Raw genomic sequence first — 15,675 nt, forward strand, 5'->3', positions numbered from 1 at the left:
ATGTATTTAGTGTCTGTAGGAAATGGCTGATATAAATGCAGTTACTATGTATTTAGTGTCTGTAGGAAATGGTTGATATAAATGCAGTTACTATGTATTTAGTGTCTGTAGGAAATGGCTGATATAAATGCAGTTACTTTGTATTTAGTGTCTGTAGGAAATGGCTGATATAAATGCAGTTACTTTGTATTTAGTGTCTGTAGGAAATGGCTGATATAAATGCAGTTACTATGTATTTAGTGTCTGTAGGAAATGGCTGATAAAAATGCAGTTACTATGTATTTAGTGGCTGTAGGAAATGGCTGATATAAATGCAGTTACTATGTATTTAGTGTCAGTAGGAAATGGTTGATATAAATGCAGTTACTATGTATTTAGTGGCTGTAGGAAATGGTTGATATAAATACAGTTACTATGTATTTAGTGTCTGTAGGAAATGATTGATATAAATGCAGTTACTATGTATTTAGTGTCTGTAGGACATGGCTGATATAAATGCAGTTACTTTGTATTTAGTGTCTGTAGGAAATGGCTGATATAAATACAGTTACTTTGTATTTAGTGTCTGTAGGACATGGCTGATATAAATGCACTTACTTTGTATTTAGTGTCTGTAGGAAATGGCTGATATAAATGCAGTTACTTTGTATTTAGTGTCTGTAGGACATGGCTGATATAAATGCATTTTCTATGTATTTAGTGTCTGTAGGACATGGCTGATATAAATGCAGTTACTATGTATTTAGTGTCTGTAGGAAATAGCTGATATAAATGCAGTTACTATGTATTTAGTGTCTGTAGGATATGATTGATATAAATACAGTTACTATGTATTTAGTGTCTGTAGGAAATGATTGATATAAATGCAGTTACTATGTATTTAGTGTCTGTAGGAAATGGCTGATATAAATGCAGTTACTATGTATTTGGTGTCTGTAGGATATGATTGATATAAATACAGTTACTATGTATTTAGTGTCTGTAGGAAATGGCTGATATAAATGCAGTTACTTTGTATTTAGTGTCTGTAGGAAATGGCTGATATAAATACAGTTACTATGTATTTAGTGTCTGTAGGAAATGGCTGATATAAATGCAGTTACTATGTATTTAGTGTCTGTAGGAAATGGCTGATATAAATGCAGTTACTTTGTATTTAGTGTCTGTAGGAAATGGCTGATATAAATGCAGTTACTATGTATTTAGTGTCTGTAGGAAATTATTGATATAAATACAGTTACTATGTATTTAGTGTCTGTAGGAAATGGCTGATATAAATGCAGTTACTATGTGTTTAGTGTCTGTAGGAAATGGCTGATATAAATGCAGTTACTATGTATTTAGTGTCTGTAGGAAATGGCTGATATAAATGCAGTTACTATGTATTTAGTGTCTGTAGGAAATGGCTGATATAAATGCAGTTACTATGTATTTAGTGTCTGTAGGAAATGATTGATATAAATGCAGTTACTATGTATTTAGTGTCTGTAGGAAATGGCTGATATAAATGCAGTTACTATGTATTTAGTGTCTGTAGGAAATGGCTGATATAAATGCAGTTACTATGTATTTAGTGTCTGTAGGAAATGGTTGATATAAATGCAGTTACTATGTATTTAGTGTCTGTAGGAAATGGCTGATATAAATGCAGTTACTATGTATTTAGTGTCTGTAGGAAATGGCTGATATAAATGCAGTTACTATGTATTTAGTGTCTGTAGGAAATGGTTGATATAAATGCAGTTACTATGTATTTAGTGTCTGTAGGAAATGGCTGATAAAAATGCAGTTACTATGTATTTAGTGTCTGTAGGAAATGGCTGATATAAATGCAGTTACTATGTATTTAGTGTCTGTAGGAAATGGTTGATATAAATGCAGTTACTATGTATTTAGTGTCTGTAGGAAATGGCTGATATAAATGCAGTTACTATGCATTTAGTGTCTGTAGGACATGGTTGATATAAATGCAGTTACTATGCATTTAGCGTCTGTAGGACATGGTTGATATAAATGCAGTTACTATGTATTTAGTGTCTGTAGGAAATGGCTGATATAAATGCAGTTACTTTGTATTTAGTGTCTGTAGGAAATGGCTGATATAAATGCAGTTACTATGTATTTAGTGTCTGTAGGACATGGTTGATATAAATGCAGTTACTATGTATTTAGTGGCTGTAGGAAATTATTGATATAAATACAGTTACTATGTATTTAGTGGCTGTAGGACATAGCTGATATAAATGCAGTTACTATGTATTTAGTGTCTGTAGGAAATGATTGATATAAATGCAGTTACTATGTATTTAGTGGCTGTAGGAAATGATTGATATAAATGCAGTTACTATGTATTTAGTGTCTGTAGGAAATGGTTGATATAAATGCAGTTACTATGTATTTAGTGTCTGTAGGAAATGGCTGATATAAATGCAGTTACTATGTATTTAGTGTCTGTAGGAAATGATTGATATAAATGCAGTTACTATGTATTTAGTGTCTGTAGGAAATGGCTGATATAAATGCAGTTACTATGTATTTAGTGTCTGTAGGACATGGCTGATATAAATGCAGTTACCTTGTATTTAGTGCCTGTAGGACATGGTTGATATAAATGCAGTTACTATGTATTTAGTGTCTGTAGGAAATGATTGATATAAATGCAGTTACTATGTATTTAGTGTCTGTAGGACATGGTTGATATAAATGCAGTTACTATGTATTTAGTGTCTGTAGGATATGGTTGATATAAATGCAGTTACTATGTATTTAGTGTCTGTAGGAAATGGCTGATATAAATGCAGTTACTATGTATTTAGTGGCTGTAGGAAATGGTTGATATAAATACAGTTACTATGTATTTAGTGTCTGTAGGAAATGGCTGATATAAATGCTGTTACTATGTATTTAGTGGCTGTAGGAAATTATTGATATAAATACAGTTACTATGTATTTAGTGGCTGTAGGACATGGCTGATATAAATGCAGTTACTATGTATTTAGTGTCTGTAGGAAATGGTTGATATAAATACAGTTACTATGTATTTAGTGTCTGTAGGAAATGGCTGATATAAATACAGTTACTATGTATTTAGTGTCTGTAGGAAATGGCTGATATAAATGCAGTTACTTTGTATTTAGTGTCTGTAGGACATGGTTGATATAAATGCAGTTACTATGTATTTAGTGTCTGTAGGACATGGTTGATATAAATGCAGTTACTATGTATTTAGTGTCTGTAGGAAATGGTTGATATAAATGCAGTTACTATGTATTTAGTGTCTGTAGGAAATGGCTGATATAAATGCAGTTACTATGTATTTAGTGTCTGTAGGACATGGTTGATATAAATGCAGTTACTATGCATTTAGCGTCTGTAGGACATGGTTGATATAAATGCAGTTACTATGTATTTAGTGTCTGTAGGAAATGGCTGATATAAATGCAGTTACTTTGTATTTAGTGTCTGTAGGAAATGGCTGATATAAATGCAGTTACTATGTATTTAGTGTCTGTAGGACATGGTTGATATAAATGCAGTTACTATGTATTTAGTGGCTGTAGGAAATTATTGATATAAATACAGTTACTATGTATTTAGTGGCTGTAGGACATAGCTGATATAAATGCAGTTACTATGTATTTAGTGTCTGTAGGAAATGATTGATATAAATGCAGTTACTATGTATTTAGTGGCTGTAGGAAATGATTGATATAAATGCAGTTACTATGTATTTAGTGTCTGTAGGAAATGGTTGATATAAATGCAGTTACTATGTATTTAGTGTCTGTAGGAAATGGCTGATATAAATGCAGTTACTATGTATTTAGTGTCTGTAGGAAATGATTGATATAAATGCAGTTACTATGTATTTAGTGTCTGTAGGAAATGGCTGATATAAATGCAGTTACTATGTATTTAGTGTCTGTAGGACATGGCTGATATAAATGCAGTTACCTTGTATTTAGTGCCTGTAGGACATGGTTGATATAAATGCAGTTACTATGTATTTAGTGTCTGTAGGAAATGATTGATATAAATGCAGTTACTATGTATTTAGTGTCTGTAGGACATGGTTGATATAAATGCAGTTACTATGTATTTAGTGTCTGTAGGATATGGTTGATATAAATACAGTTACTATGTATTTAGTGTCTGTAGGAAATGGCTGATATAAATGCAGTTACTATGTATTTAGTGGCTGTAGGAAATGGTTGATATAAATACAGTTACTATGTATTTAGTGTCTGTAGGAAATGGCTGATATAAATGCTGTTACTATGTATTTAGTGGCTGTAGGAAATTATTGATATAAATACAGTTACTATGTATTTAGTGGCTGTAGGACATGGCTGATATAAATGCAGTTACTATGTATTTAGTGTCTGTAGGAAATGGTTGATATAAATACAGTTACTATGTATTTAGTGTCTGTAGGAAATGGCTGATATAAATACAGTTACTATGTATTTAGTGTCTGTAGGAAATGGCTGATATAAATGCAGTTACTTTGTATTTAGTGTCTGTAGGACATGGTTGATATAAATGCAGTTACTATGTATTTAGTGTCTGTAGGACATGGTTGATATAAATGCAGTTACTATGTATTTAGTGTCTGTAGGAAATGGTTGATATAAATGCAGTTACTATGTATTTAGTGTCTGTAGGATATGGTTGATATAAATGCAGTTACTATGTATTTAGTGTCTGTTGGAAATGGCTGATATAAATGCAGTTACTATATATTTAGTGGCTGTAGGAATTGGTTGATATAAATACAGTTACTATGTATTTAGTGTCTGTAGGAAATGGCTGATATAAATGCTGTTACTATGTATTTAGTGGCTGTAGGAAATTATTGATATAAATACAGTTACTATGTATTTAGTGGCTGTAGGACATGGCTGATATAAATGCAGTTACTATGTATTTAGTGTCTGTAGGAAATGGTTGATATAAATACAGTTACTATGTATTTAGTGTCTGTAGGAAATGGCTGATATAAATACAGTTACTATGTATTTAGTGTCTGTAGGAAATGGCTGATATAAATGCAGTTACTGTTTATTTAGTGTCTGTAGGAAATGGCTGATATAAATACAGTTACTATGTATTTAGTGGCTGTAGGAAATGGCTGATATAAATACAGTTACTATGTATTTAGTGGCTGTAGAAAATGGTTGAACTGACATTAATGACAAAGAGAATGTGTGCATTGCCATTGCATCTGATACTAGAAGTGATATCTTGACCAGTAAATTGTATTTTTTTAAAAATACATATAACATTATAGCTAATAATCCCATGATACAGTTGCTGGCTCATAAATGGCTAAATATAATAACAAAGATTTCATTTCAGCTGTAAAACATTTGAAAAGAAACAGTCATTGATGACCTGTGTGTAGGCATTAAATTATTTGAAATTGTTATGTAGACAGTCTTATCTTGAATAGGAACATGAAAACATTTATAAAAATTTAGCTTGAGAGAGACACTATAGTTTAAAAAATAATGTTATGGAATATTAATATTCATAATTGTGGTGCTGTAAGAAGCAAATATAGTAAAATACTAAATAATATGTTTAGCACCCAGAAAATGAGAAAGGCCGTGCAGATTAGCATTTTTTGGAAAGTTAGAGAAGTCACTGGGGGTATTGAATCAGATACATCAGAAAAAAATACGAAATGCACAAACTATGCAAGAATTTGGACCAGAATTACCGTAAACAGACATTTTGAAAACATAAAATTATGGTTATTTTAACATGTATTTGCCAAATCATCTTCTAAATGTTTCTCCATAGTGCACATGGACCTATTGCAAAGGGACATAACTTCTGAGAAAGTGGTGGGTCTAAAGTGAAGTTGTTTACATTTGCAACATGCACATTGGAGAGTATGATGGCATACCTCCAAGTTACTTTCATGTACTGTGGCTGAAATTTCTTTGGATATTGTACTTGTGGAAATTGTAAATGATCTAACCACACAGTTAACTAAAATGACTGCTCCCTTTTGCTAAAAAATCAGCCTGAATAAGTCTTAAATACACAATCTTTAGCAGTAATTAAAATAGGGAAAGTGAATTTTGCCAGGCTAGACAATACCAGCTTCTGAAAGTGCAATGAATGAATTACCAAATATATAAAATGTAAAAAATGTTATCGGCTCTTTTTTATACAATTTACTTCTGAAGTTCAGGAAGAGAGAATGACCAAGCAGAGCTAGCAGTTTTTTGAGAGGTGCACATTTGAAGTAAGGTCAAGCTGTATACTCTATAACCCATATTACACCCATCAATCATATATCAAAATAAAGGGAATTAAAGGTTCTTTGAATAATATCTAGATATACAAGGTCCTTTTTAAATAGCCAGTATAACCAGTGAGGAAACCAGGGGAAATTAATTTTCTTTAAAATTCTAACCCAATGCAAAATACAAAACTGGTGCGCCCACCTCTATAGTTGAGGAAATCTTCATATTTTACTAATATAAATAAGAATTGTGTGTGCGTGTGTTTGTGTCTTTTTTACTTCAAACCAATTTAGGATGTTTTTTATTAGTTCTACTGGTTACACTTATGCAGTGTCCTTTAATCCATCGTCTGGCATCCATCAGCACAAATTAGTTTTCATTGCTTGTAAACTGTTGGGAGAATTGCCATCTATTACAAGTCTACGGTTTTAAACCACGTAATAGAAAAGAATGAAAACCAGCAAGTTTTGTAAAATTTAACAAATACTTTATTTCTCAAGAATACAAAGTAAAAATTTAAAAAGAACTAATGTATTACATGTTAAATAAAAAAAAATCCAAAAATCACCAGTCCTAATGAATAAAGTTCTAATTAAATTCCAGTGATGTTTGAATTAAGATCCAGCACTGAAGGCATTGATGTGCCTCTAGTCTTGAATGTGCTAATTTACCAGTAGCCGGATGTGTGATGATGTACTTACAGTCTTCCAATTTATCACCGTAATATATCCAAACTTTCCTTGTCTGAATTCACTATATTTCTTAGTTAATGTTCCTGTCCAAAAAATATTTATGAAAACTTTGCAATTCCAGTGAATAAATAATTTGAATCAATAGTTTCACCCAAATCAAACACTGAACACAACAACACAAATGATTTTGCTTCAAGATCTTACAGCAAGGATGAGTAATTTCTCAAATAAACAAGATTATATTTTCTTAAGACACAAACGAAGAGCCAGGATGTAGGATAAAAGTTCATTTCTCAGTCAGTTAATAAAATTATAATAAAAAACATGATAAACATAATATTCTTGACTCAGACTAAGATAATGATCCTAATATTTAATCCACACTCTTATAAAAAATATATGCTATGTATTATTTGTTACCAAAATACAAACAACTCCAGTGTCTCTAGTCATGAGCAACATGAACATGGAATCGTGGAAAAAAAACTTAACAAATACTAATTACATATACATAAAATATGAAACTTAACAACACATTTATCACAAGATTTATTTGATCTTTAATCAGAATTGTGCTCCTCAGACATCCAGCATGGCCACCATGGGAGTCCTATTGAAAATCATGTTATTGCTGCTACCTCTGAACCAAAAGTCTGAGCAGTATGGGGTTTTAGAAGTTCCTAAGTGAAAATAGAACTGATATGACATCCATTATGGCTGTCATGATGGCCATCTTGAAAATCTTTTTATTTCTACTCCTGAATGAATGGCCATATCAGCATGGGGTTTTAGAAGTGCCTAAATGAAAATGTGCTAATCAGACATCCAGTATGGATGCCGTGGTGGCCATCTTGAAAATCTTTTACTTCTACTCCTGAATGAATGGCCATATCAGCATGGAGTTTTAGAAGTGTCTAAATGAAAATAGTGCTAATCAGACATCCAGTATGGATGCCGTGGTGGCCATCTTGAAAATCTTTTATTTCTACTCCTGAATGAATGGCCATATCAGCATGGGGTTTTAGAAGTGTCTAAATGAAAATAGTGCTAATCAGACATCCAGTATGGATGCCGTGGTGGCCATCTTGAAAATCTTTTATTTCTACTCCTGAATGAATGGCCATATCAGCATGGGGTTTTAGAAGTATCTAAATGAAAATAGTGCTAATCAGACATCCAGTATGGATGCCGTGGTGGCCATCTTGAAAATCTTTTATTTTTACTCCTGAATGAATGGCCATATCAGCATGGGGTTTTAGAAGTGTCTAAATGAAAATAGTGCTAATCAGACATCCAGTATGGATGCGGTGGTGGCCATCTTGAAAATCTTTTATTTCTACTCCTGAATGAATGGCCATATCAGCATGGGGTTTTAGAAGTGTCTAAATGAAAATAGTGCTAATCAGACATCCAGTATGGATGCCGTGGTGGCCATCTTGAAAATCTTTTATTTTTACTCCTGAATGAATGGTCATATCAACGTATCAGTGTGCCTCTTACACAACCAGTATGGCCACCATGGCATCAATCTTGAAAACCTTTTTCTCCTCTTAATAGGATGGTCATATTGACTTGGGGTTTTCATGAAAAAACTTCTTATGATGTGTATTTGATCTTAAGTGAAAACCATACCCAATGCATGTCCTCAGTCAAACAGTATGGTGACTATGAAAATCTTGTTATCACCATGCACAAGTATATTGACATGCTTTTCACTAAAGAACTATATATGTTATATTGGTTCAAAATAAAAATGAATACCAGTCTGATCTGCAGTATGGCAACCATGGCAGCCATCTTGAAAATATTGTTATAGCTAATTCTTCAGAACAGCGGTATTAACATATTGTCCTTAAAAGACTTCTTATGATGTCTAACTGGTCCTTAAATAGTGCCTGTCAGACCCCAACTATGGCTGCCAAGGTGGCCATCTTGAAAATCTTGTATTGTCTACCGTATTTGCTGGCCTTTAAGACGATACCTTTTTACTTGAAAATCTTGGCTTCTTTTTATACTCCGAATTGACTTATATATGGATTGTGTCATTTGAATCGCTTTATTGTATTTTTCCTAAAGAAAATAATTCTCCAAGAGTATGAAAAATAATGTGTAAAAATATTTCATTTTGGGGAAGAGATCATGTATGAAAAAATATAAGATCCCAATCTTGAGTATTTTAAACAATTACATGATCGTCAGTATTAAAAATTAACATTGATCAGATGTAATTGCTCTAAAGCAGCATGCACCAGTACATTGATTGTAGTATATGTTATTTAAATTTGATTACATATATGTGTGTTAGAATGTACTAATTAGAAGATGAATAATCATGACAAAGACATATTCCATCACAATTTTATTCTTGCACCTAATGGTCAAATAAAATGTATGTACCACTGACAGACAGACAGACAGACGTCTTCATGATTGTACATCTGTATTGTTCATGTACATGATGACTGATCTTACTTGTGTACAAGCGCAATACCATATTCCATTATCAATTAATACCACTAGGTAAGCATTTCTGTGAAGTTTTTGTTGCCACTTCCATTATTAAAAGAATAACATGACTTTTTAGTGGTATTTACATGCTAATTAAATAAGCTATGGCTGTATTCAATCACTCCAAGATAACACCTGTTTGAGGTCAAGATTCAGCAGACAAGATCAGATTAGCGAGGCTACCAATAGGAAAGTAGGTTACCTATGGGTATTATGAATTCCGTACCATATAATGAAAGGAAATGCCAGGTGGTTACACGTGTAAATTTCTCAGCCAGTGACATTTTTGAACTTGTCAATGGAACCAACACTAATTTAAACTACATCTTGCATGAGCAAAGATCAAAAACAATTTCCACCTAAGTACAGCATGTAGCACATTAAACAAAATCTTATTTGTTGAGAATGGAGAGGTTGTTATACTTGAAAAGAAAATTAGACAATGCAAAATGGTAATTCTTGGGATTTAACCTAATGGAGACCATATGGATGTAACTATTGTGAATATTTAAACCCTGAAGGAGTATGGTATGTATTTTCATAGTTTACTGTTTAATTTATTAATGTTTTCTCTCTTTGACAAAAGCTTCAGCAACACAGGGGCAATAAGGTTTTAAAAAAACACGAATAGCTGAACTCTCTCTCTCTCTCTCTCTCATGACATTGAATCTTGTACTGCACTTACACAGTTATAGCCACCATTTTGGCTGAGTGCATTAACCCATGAAGGGACTCTTGTTTGAGACTATAATATTTTAGGAGCTTTCAGTACCTTAGTTAGTTGAGCATTGGACTAATAATCCAAGGGTCATGGGTTTTGATAGCCACCCTGGCCAACCCACATCCACTGCCTTAGTGTAAGTTTATCTTTGTGAAGGGCACTTAGCTTCCACTTCGTTGGCGTGATATTACGATTAGCATGTTCAAAGTGATTTTGAACACCAACAAATACTAATATTTTCCTTATGTTCCTCATCATAAATGATAAAAAAAATTAGAAACAAAGGAACAAAATTGCATGAAGTTCATTTATACCATTTCCTTCTTGCTAAAGCGAATGTTAGTATTTTTAGTATATGTCAAACTTGAAAAATTATACATTAAAAAAAAGGAAAATCGAATTTTCTTTGGTTCATGTTTCCATATGGTGCTGTTTGATTTGCCCTAAAGATTCATAATGAAACTTTTCAATGTTCTTTCTTCAAACAACTTTCAAGTTATCTCCATAACTTTATTGTAGCCAAGATGTTCAGACCACACTGGTGCGGTCATGCTGGAATCAACTGTTTATCCTAGGGCTGGCACAGTGTGCTAACACTATGTCTCTCCCCTCTATGCTGATGGCAGTGCTCAACCATCTCCAGTCCTTTCTGGAACAAGGTGAGTAGATTTACTAGTCTGAGTGGGTCTGAAATCACAATTCATGTCCCTGTGCCTGAACAGTTGGTGTTAGGTGGGTACCTCTTTTTAAGGTCTCCATTTTTCTCCATCTTAAATGATATTTAAGTTTAGAAATCAATATTTAAAAATAACTAGGGAACATCAGGACAAAAAACAGCAAAGATTCCATCAAATTTGTTCATGGTCTTTTCAAGATATTTAAGTTTTAACACTTGAAGAGGAGAATTTTTTTCAGTCTTATTATTACAGCACTCCCTTGTTATAATTCAGTGGTTTGGGTTAATTAGTGCCAACAGTGTTATATACTAGACTGCATTACACTCACAACTGTGATATATACTGAATAGGGTAATTTATAGAACTGCATATAGCAGGCACTATCATAATTAATTAAATATTGATGTCTTGAAATGGATATAAAGATTTGCCTCTTTTTCTTTTGACCTGTATTGTTATACATTGGTTATGATTTTAGCACTAGGATCCATGTTAGTACCATGTTAGATCAGGAATCACATTATAATAAGGTGTGTTATCCAAGGTGTGTTATCGAAGGTGAGCTATATTCATGAGTTTTTATGTCATTGAAGAGATAACAGATTTTTATATTTTTTGATGAACTCTCAAAATATGATTTAAGGGTAATTTTGTTGCAGGGTTAAATCAGAAAGATTTGGAAGATGGTGCAGCACATTCAGATAGTTATTTTGATGATTTAAGTAGCACTAGGGCTGATCTACCAGTAATCTCATAGCCGTGATTCCAGATGATTTATTGTCAGAGTTTTATAGCAACAGGGCTGATCTACCAGTAATCTCATAGCCATGATTCCAGATGATTAATTGTCAGAGTTTTATAGTAACAGGGCTGATCTACCAGTAATCTCATAGCCATGATTCCAGATGATTAATTGTCAGAGTTTTATAGCAACAGGGCTGATCTACCAGTAATCTCATAGCCATGATTCCAGATGATTAATTGTCAGAGTTTTATAGCACTAGGGCTGATCTACCAGTCTCATAGCCGTGATTCCAGATGATTAATTGTCAGAGTTTTATAGCAACAGGGCTGATCTACCAGTAATCTCATAGCCATGATTCCAGATGATTAATTGTCAGAGTTTTATAGCACTAGGGCTGATCTACCAGTCTCATAGCCGTGATTCCAGATGATTAATTGTCAGAGTTTTATAGCAACAGGGCTGATCTACCAGTCTCATAGCCATGATTCCAGATGATTAATTGTCAGAGTTTTATAGCAACAGGGCTGATCTACCAGTCTCATAGCCATGATTCCAGATGATTAATTGTCAGAGTTTTAGTAGCACTAGGGCTGTTCAAATCTCATAGCCAACATCCCAGATGATTCATTGTCAGTTTTAGTAGCACTAGGGCTGATCAAATCTCATAGCCAACATCCCAGATGATTTATTTTCAAGAGTTTTAGTAGCACTAGGGCTGATCAAATCTCATAGCCAACATCCCAGGTGATTAATTTTCAGAGTTGCAGAAGTAAAGTTTTCCAAGATGCCAAACCAGGATGGTTTATTTTTGCTGCAGATATTTTTTCGTTAATGTAAATCACTTTGAACTTGATGATGGCAATGCAACTGTAGATAGAAATTATAATTGGCAAGTACTGTATATTTATTATTACATTACTGTTTCATTCTTGCTTATATGATCTGATCTATCAAAAGTACGACAAAATAGGTTGAAGAAATTAACCTGAAGCTCGGTTATTGTACCTTTATTTCCTTTTTAAAACATTATTAATGGACATAATTGAATGTATAAATATCATGCAGTGCAAAAATGCCCAGTTTAGATAAACTAACTGTATTACTATACATTTGACAGGAATTTTGTTTAACACATACATACACACCCCTGTACACACAAATACACTTGTTCATATAATTTTTTTATTATTTTGCTACACAGCTGTTTTGGTACATTATGCAGTCATTCAATATAACTAATAAGCATTTACCAAAACCATTGTAAATGCCCATTTCTTATATATTCAAATATTCTTCAGTAGGTCAAAGATTCTTACATTTGTTTTCTTTTAGCATTAGATGCCAACAATTCTCAGTTGTATAAATAATTTTCATGATGTATTAAGATGCCGTTTTGGCCTTTTCTCATAGGTGGCTCTCGAAGACAGGTTTGACTGTAATTATAGTTGTGCTTGTTACACATTGTTATAATTTAAGGTATGGATATTTTTGGAAGATAAATTGATTAGTTTATCAAAGCTGATACAGTGTATAAGCTAAATTACTCTTAATAAAATATTTTTCACTTTGCTTGTAAGATTGTATATGAATGATGCCACAATGTGTTAAATTTAAGTTGTTTGTACATTAATGAATTCTCAGAAGATGGAATTGTTCAGATATCTTAATGAATGACTATAATTTTTACTTCAGATAAGAATGTGTCTGAGCGTGTGAAGACAGTCATTGACCACATCCTGAAGCTGCAAGGTTATATCCAGACCATGCAAAATCTTCAGGTAGACAGCCAGGAGTATGCCTATCTCAAGGCTCTCCTTCTCTTCTCTCCAGGTAATATGTATTTTACTCTATACCTTATACTGAACACCTGTAGCTATCTTACACTGCACATTTGTACATGTAGACCGTACACAATCTGCAGGTGGACAGCCAGAAGTTGGCATAGCTCAGTCTTCTTCTCTCAAGATATTTATATACCAGTTACCTTAGAGTGGACATGTAGATCCAGACCATGTACAGTCTACAAGTGGACTGTCTACTTCAAGTCACTCCTTTTCTCCATAGGCAAACCATTACATGTACACCGTGGATAGTCAACTGCTGGACTGTGGTGATTGACTTTACATGTACACCATGGATAGAAACCCGATGGGTGATAGTGTCAACCTTTACATGTACGCCATGGATAGGCAACTGCTGGGCCGTGGTGATTGACTTTACATGTACACCATGGATAGAAACCCGATAGGTGGTAGTGTCAACCTTTACATGTACACCATGGATAGGCAACTGCTGGACTGTGGTGATTGACTTTACATGTACACCATGGATAGAAACCCGATGGGTGATAGTGTCAACCTTTACATGTATGCCATGGATAGGCAACTGCTGGACTGTGGTGATTGACTTTACATGTACACCATGGATAGAAACCCGATGGGTGGTAGTGTCAACCTTTACATGTACACCATGGATAGGCAACTGCTGGACTGTGGTGATTGACTTTACATGTACACCATGGATAGAAACCCGATGGGTGGTAGTGTCAACCTTTACATGTACACCATGGATAGGCAACTGTTGGACTGTGGTGATTGACTTTACATGTTCACCATGGATAGAAACCCAATGGGTGGTAGTGTCAACCTTTACATGTACACCATGGATAGGCAACTGCTGGACTGTGGTGATTGACTTTACATGTACACTATGGATAGAAACCCGATGGGTGGTAGTGTCAGCCTTTACGTGTATACCATGGATAGCCAAATGCTGGGCCGTGGTGATTGACTTTACATGTAGACCTTGCAGAGTCACCCGATGGGTGGTGGTGTCAACCTTTACATGTAACTATGCATAGTCAACTGCTGGACTGTGGTGATTGACTTTACATGTAGACCTTGCAGAGTCACCCGATGGGTGGTGGTGTCAACCTTTATATGTACACCATGCAGAGTCAACTGCTGGACCATGGTAATTAACTTTAGTCATATGGTGTCAACCTTTACAAGACCATACAGTCAACTGCTGGGCCATGTTGGCTGTCTTGACATGTAGACCAGTGTAACTGATGGACCATTGTGTCAGACTTTACATGTAGACCAGAATAAACTGATGGGCCATGGTGTCATCCTTTACATGTAGACCATTGTTACTTCTGGGCCATAATGTCAACCTTTACATGTAGACCATTGTTACTTCTGGGCCATGATGTCAACCTTTACATATAGACCATTGTTACTTCTGGGCCATGATGTCAACCTTTACATGTAGACCATTGTTACTTCTGGGCCATGATGTCAACGTTTACATGTAAACTGCTGGGCCATGGTGTCAAGGGTTATGTTCTTTAGTATGTTTACAGCCTTTCTTGGGAACATATTTGTTTCTTAAAACAGATTACAGCAAAATTTCTGAAAACCAAACCTTCTCCAGTCTGGATATCTCTTCAGGCTGACCATTTTGATTTGGAACAAATTTTGTTTCTTCTTATAAATTGTTGTAAAAACCTCAGGATTCTGGATACCAGAGACATTCTTGTAATCATTCTTGCAAATTTAATATAAACCTACCTCCAGAAACCAGATTTGTTTACCTTGCTACCTGTATAAGTCACACACACAGTGTGAGTGTCAAATTGACAAGTGATGCACAATGTGTGTTAATAATTTGGTTGTAATGGACTGAGTTATCTGTCAAATAAAACCTTTTCATACAGGTGTGGAATAAATGATTTCAAAGTCAATTATTAATGAAACCCATGTCTTCACAACAGGTGTATTAAACAAGTGGGTACAGATATGCTATTAAATTAGATTGCTTTCATTTTATGGAGATCTGGAAAACAATGGATTACATTTCTTGCTTTCAAATATGATGTTGCATCTGCAGGTGTGATCTGCACTTTCACAGTTTTCTACATGAAATTGATGATAAAATCAGTCATTGCCAAAATTGATTGTGTTAGCTCTACTGTTGAGTTGTATAGAACTGTAACTGGGATTATAACAGTTGGCAGGATTGAACAGTCTTGGCAGCAAAGAAAACCCCAAATAATTCAGATATTTGTCCAGG

The 15,675-nt window shown here is 34.1% G+C and overlaps 1 protein-coding gene across 1 annotated transcript in view; it reads left to right on the plus strand.

Moving 5' to 3' along the window:
• The window catches only part of LOC149788513 (orphan steroid hormone receptor 2-like), a 116,540-nt gene that overhangs the window by 80,341 nt on the left and 20,524 nt on the right, over positions 1-15,675 (plus strand). Inside the window, exons 12-13 of the mRNA XM_089974510.1 lie at positions 10,699-10,838; positions 13,294-13,431. Of these exons, the coding sequence (XP_089830636.1) occupies positions 10,699-10,838; positions 13,294-13,431 (278 nt within the window). The remainder of the gene's footprint in view (positions 1-10,698; positions 10,839-13,293; positions 13,432-15,675) is intronic.

This window comes from Sinohyriopsis cumingii, chromosome 11, assembly GCF_028554795.1.
Source record: "Sinohyriopsis cumingii isolate HCF-2022 chromosome 11, ASM2855479v2, whole genome shotgun sequence".
Classification (NCBI taxonomy): domain Eukaryota; kingdom Metazoa; phylum Mollusca; class Bivalvia; order Unionida; family Unionidae; genus Sinohyriopsis; species Sinohyriopsis cumingii.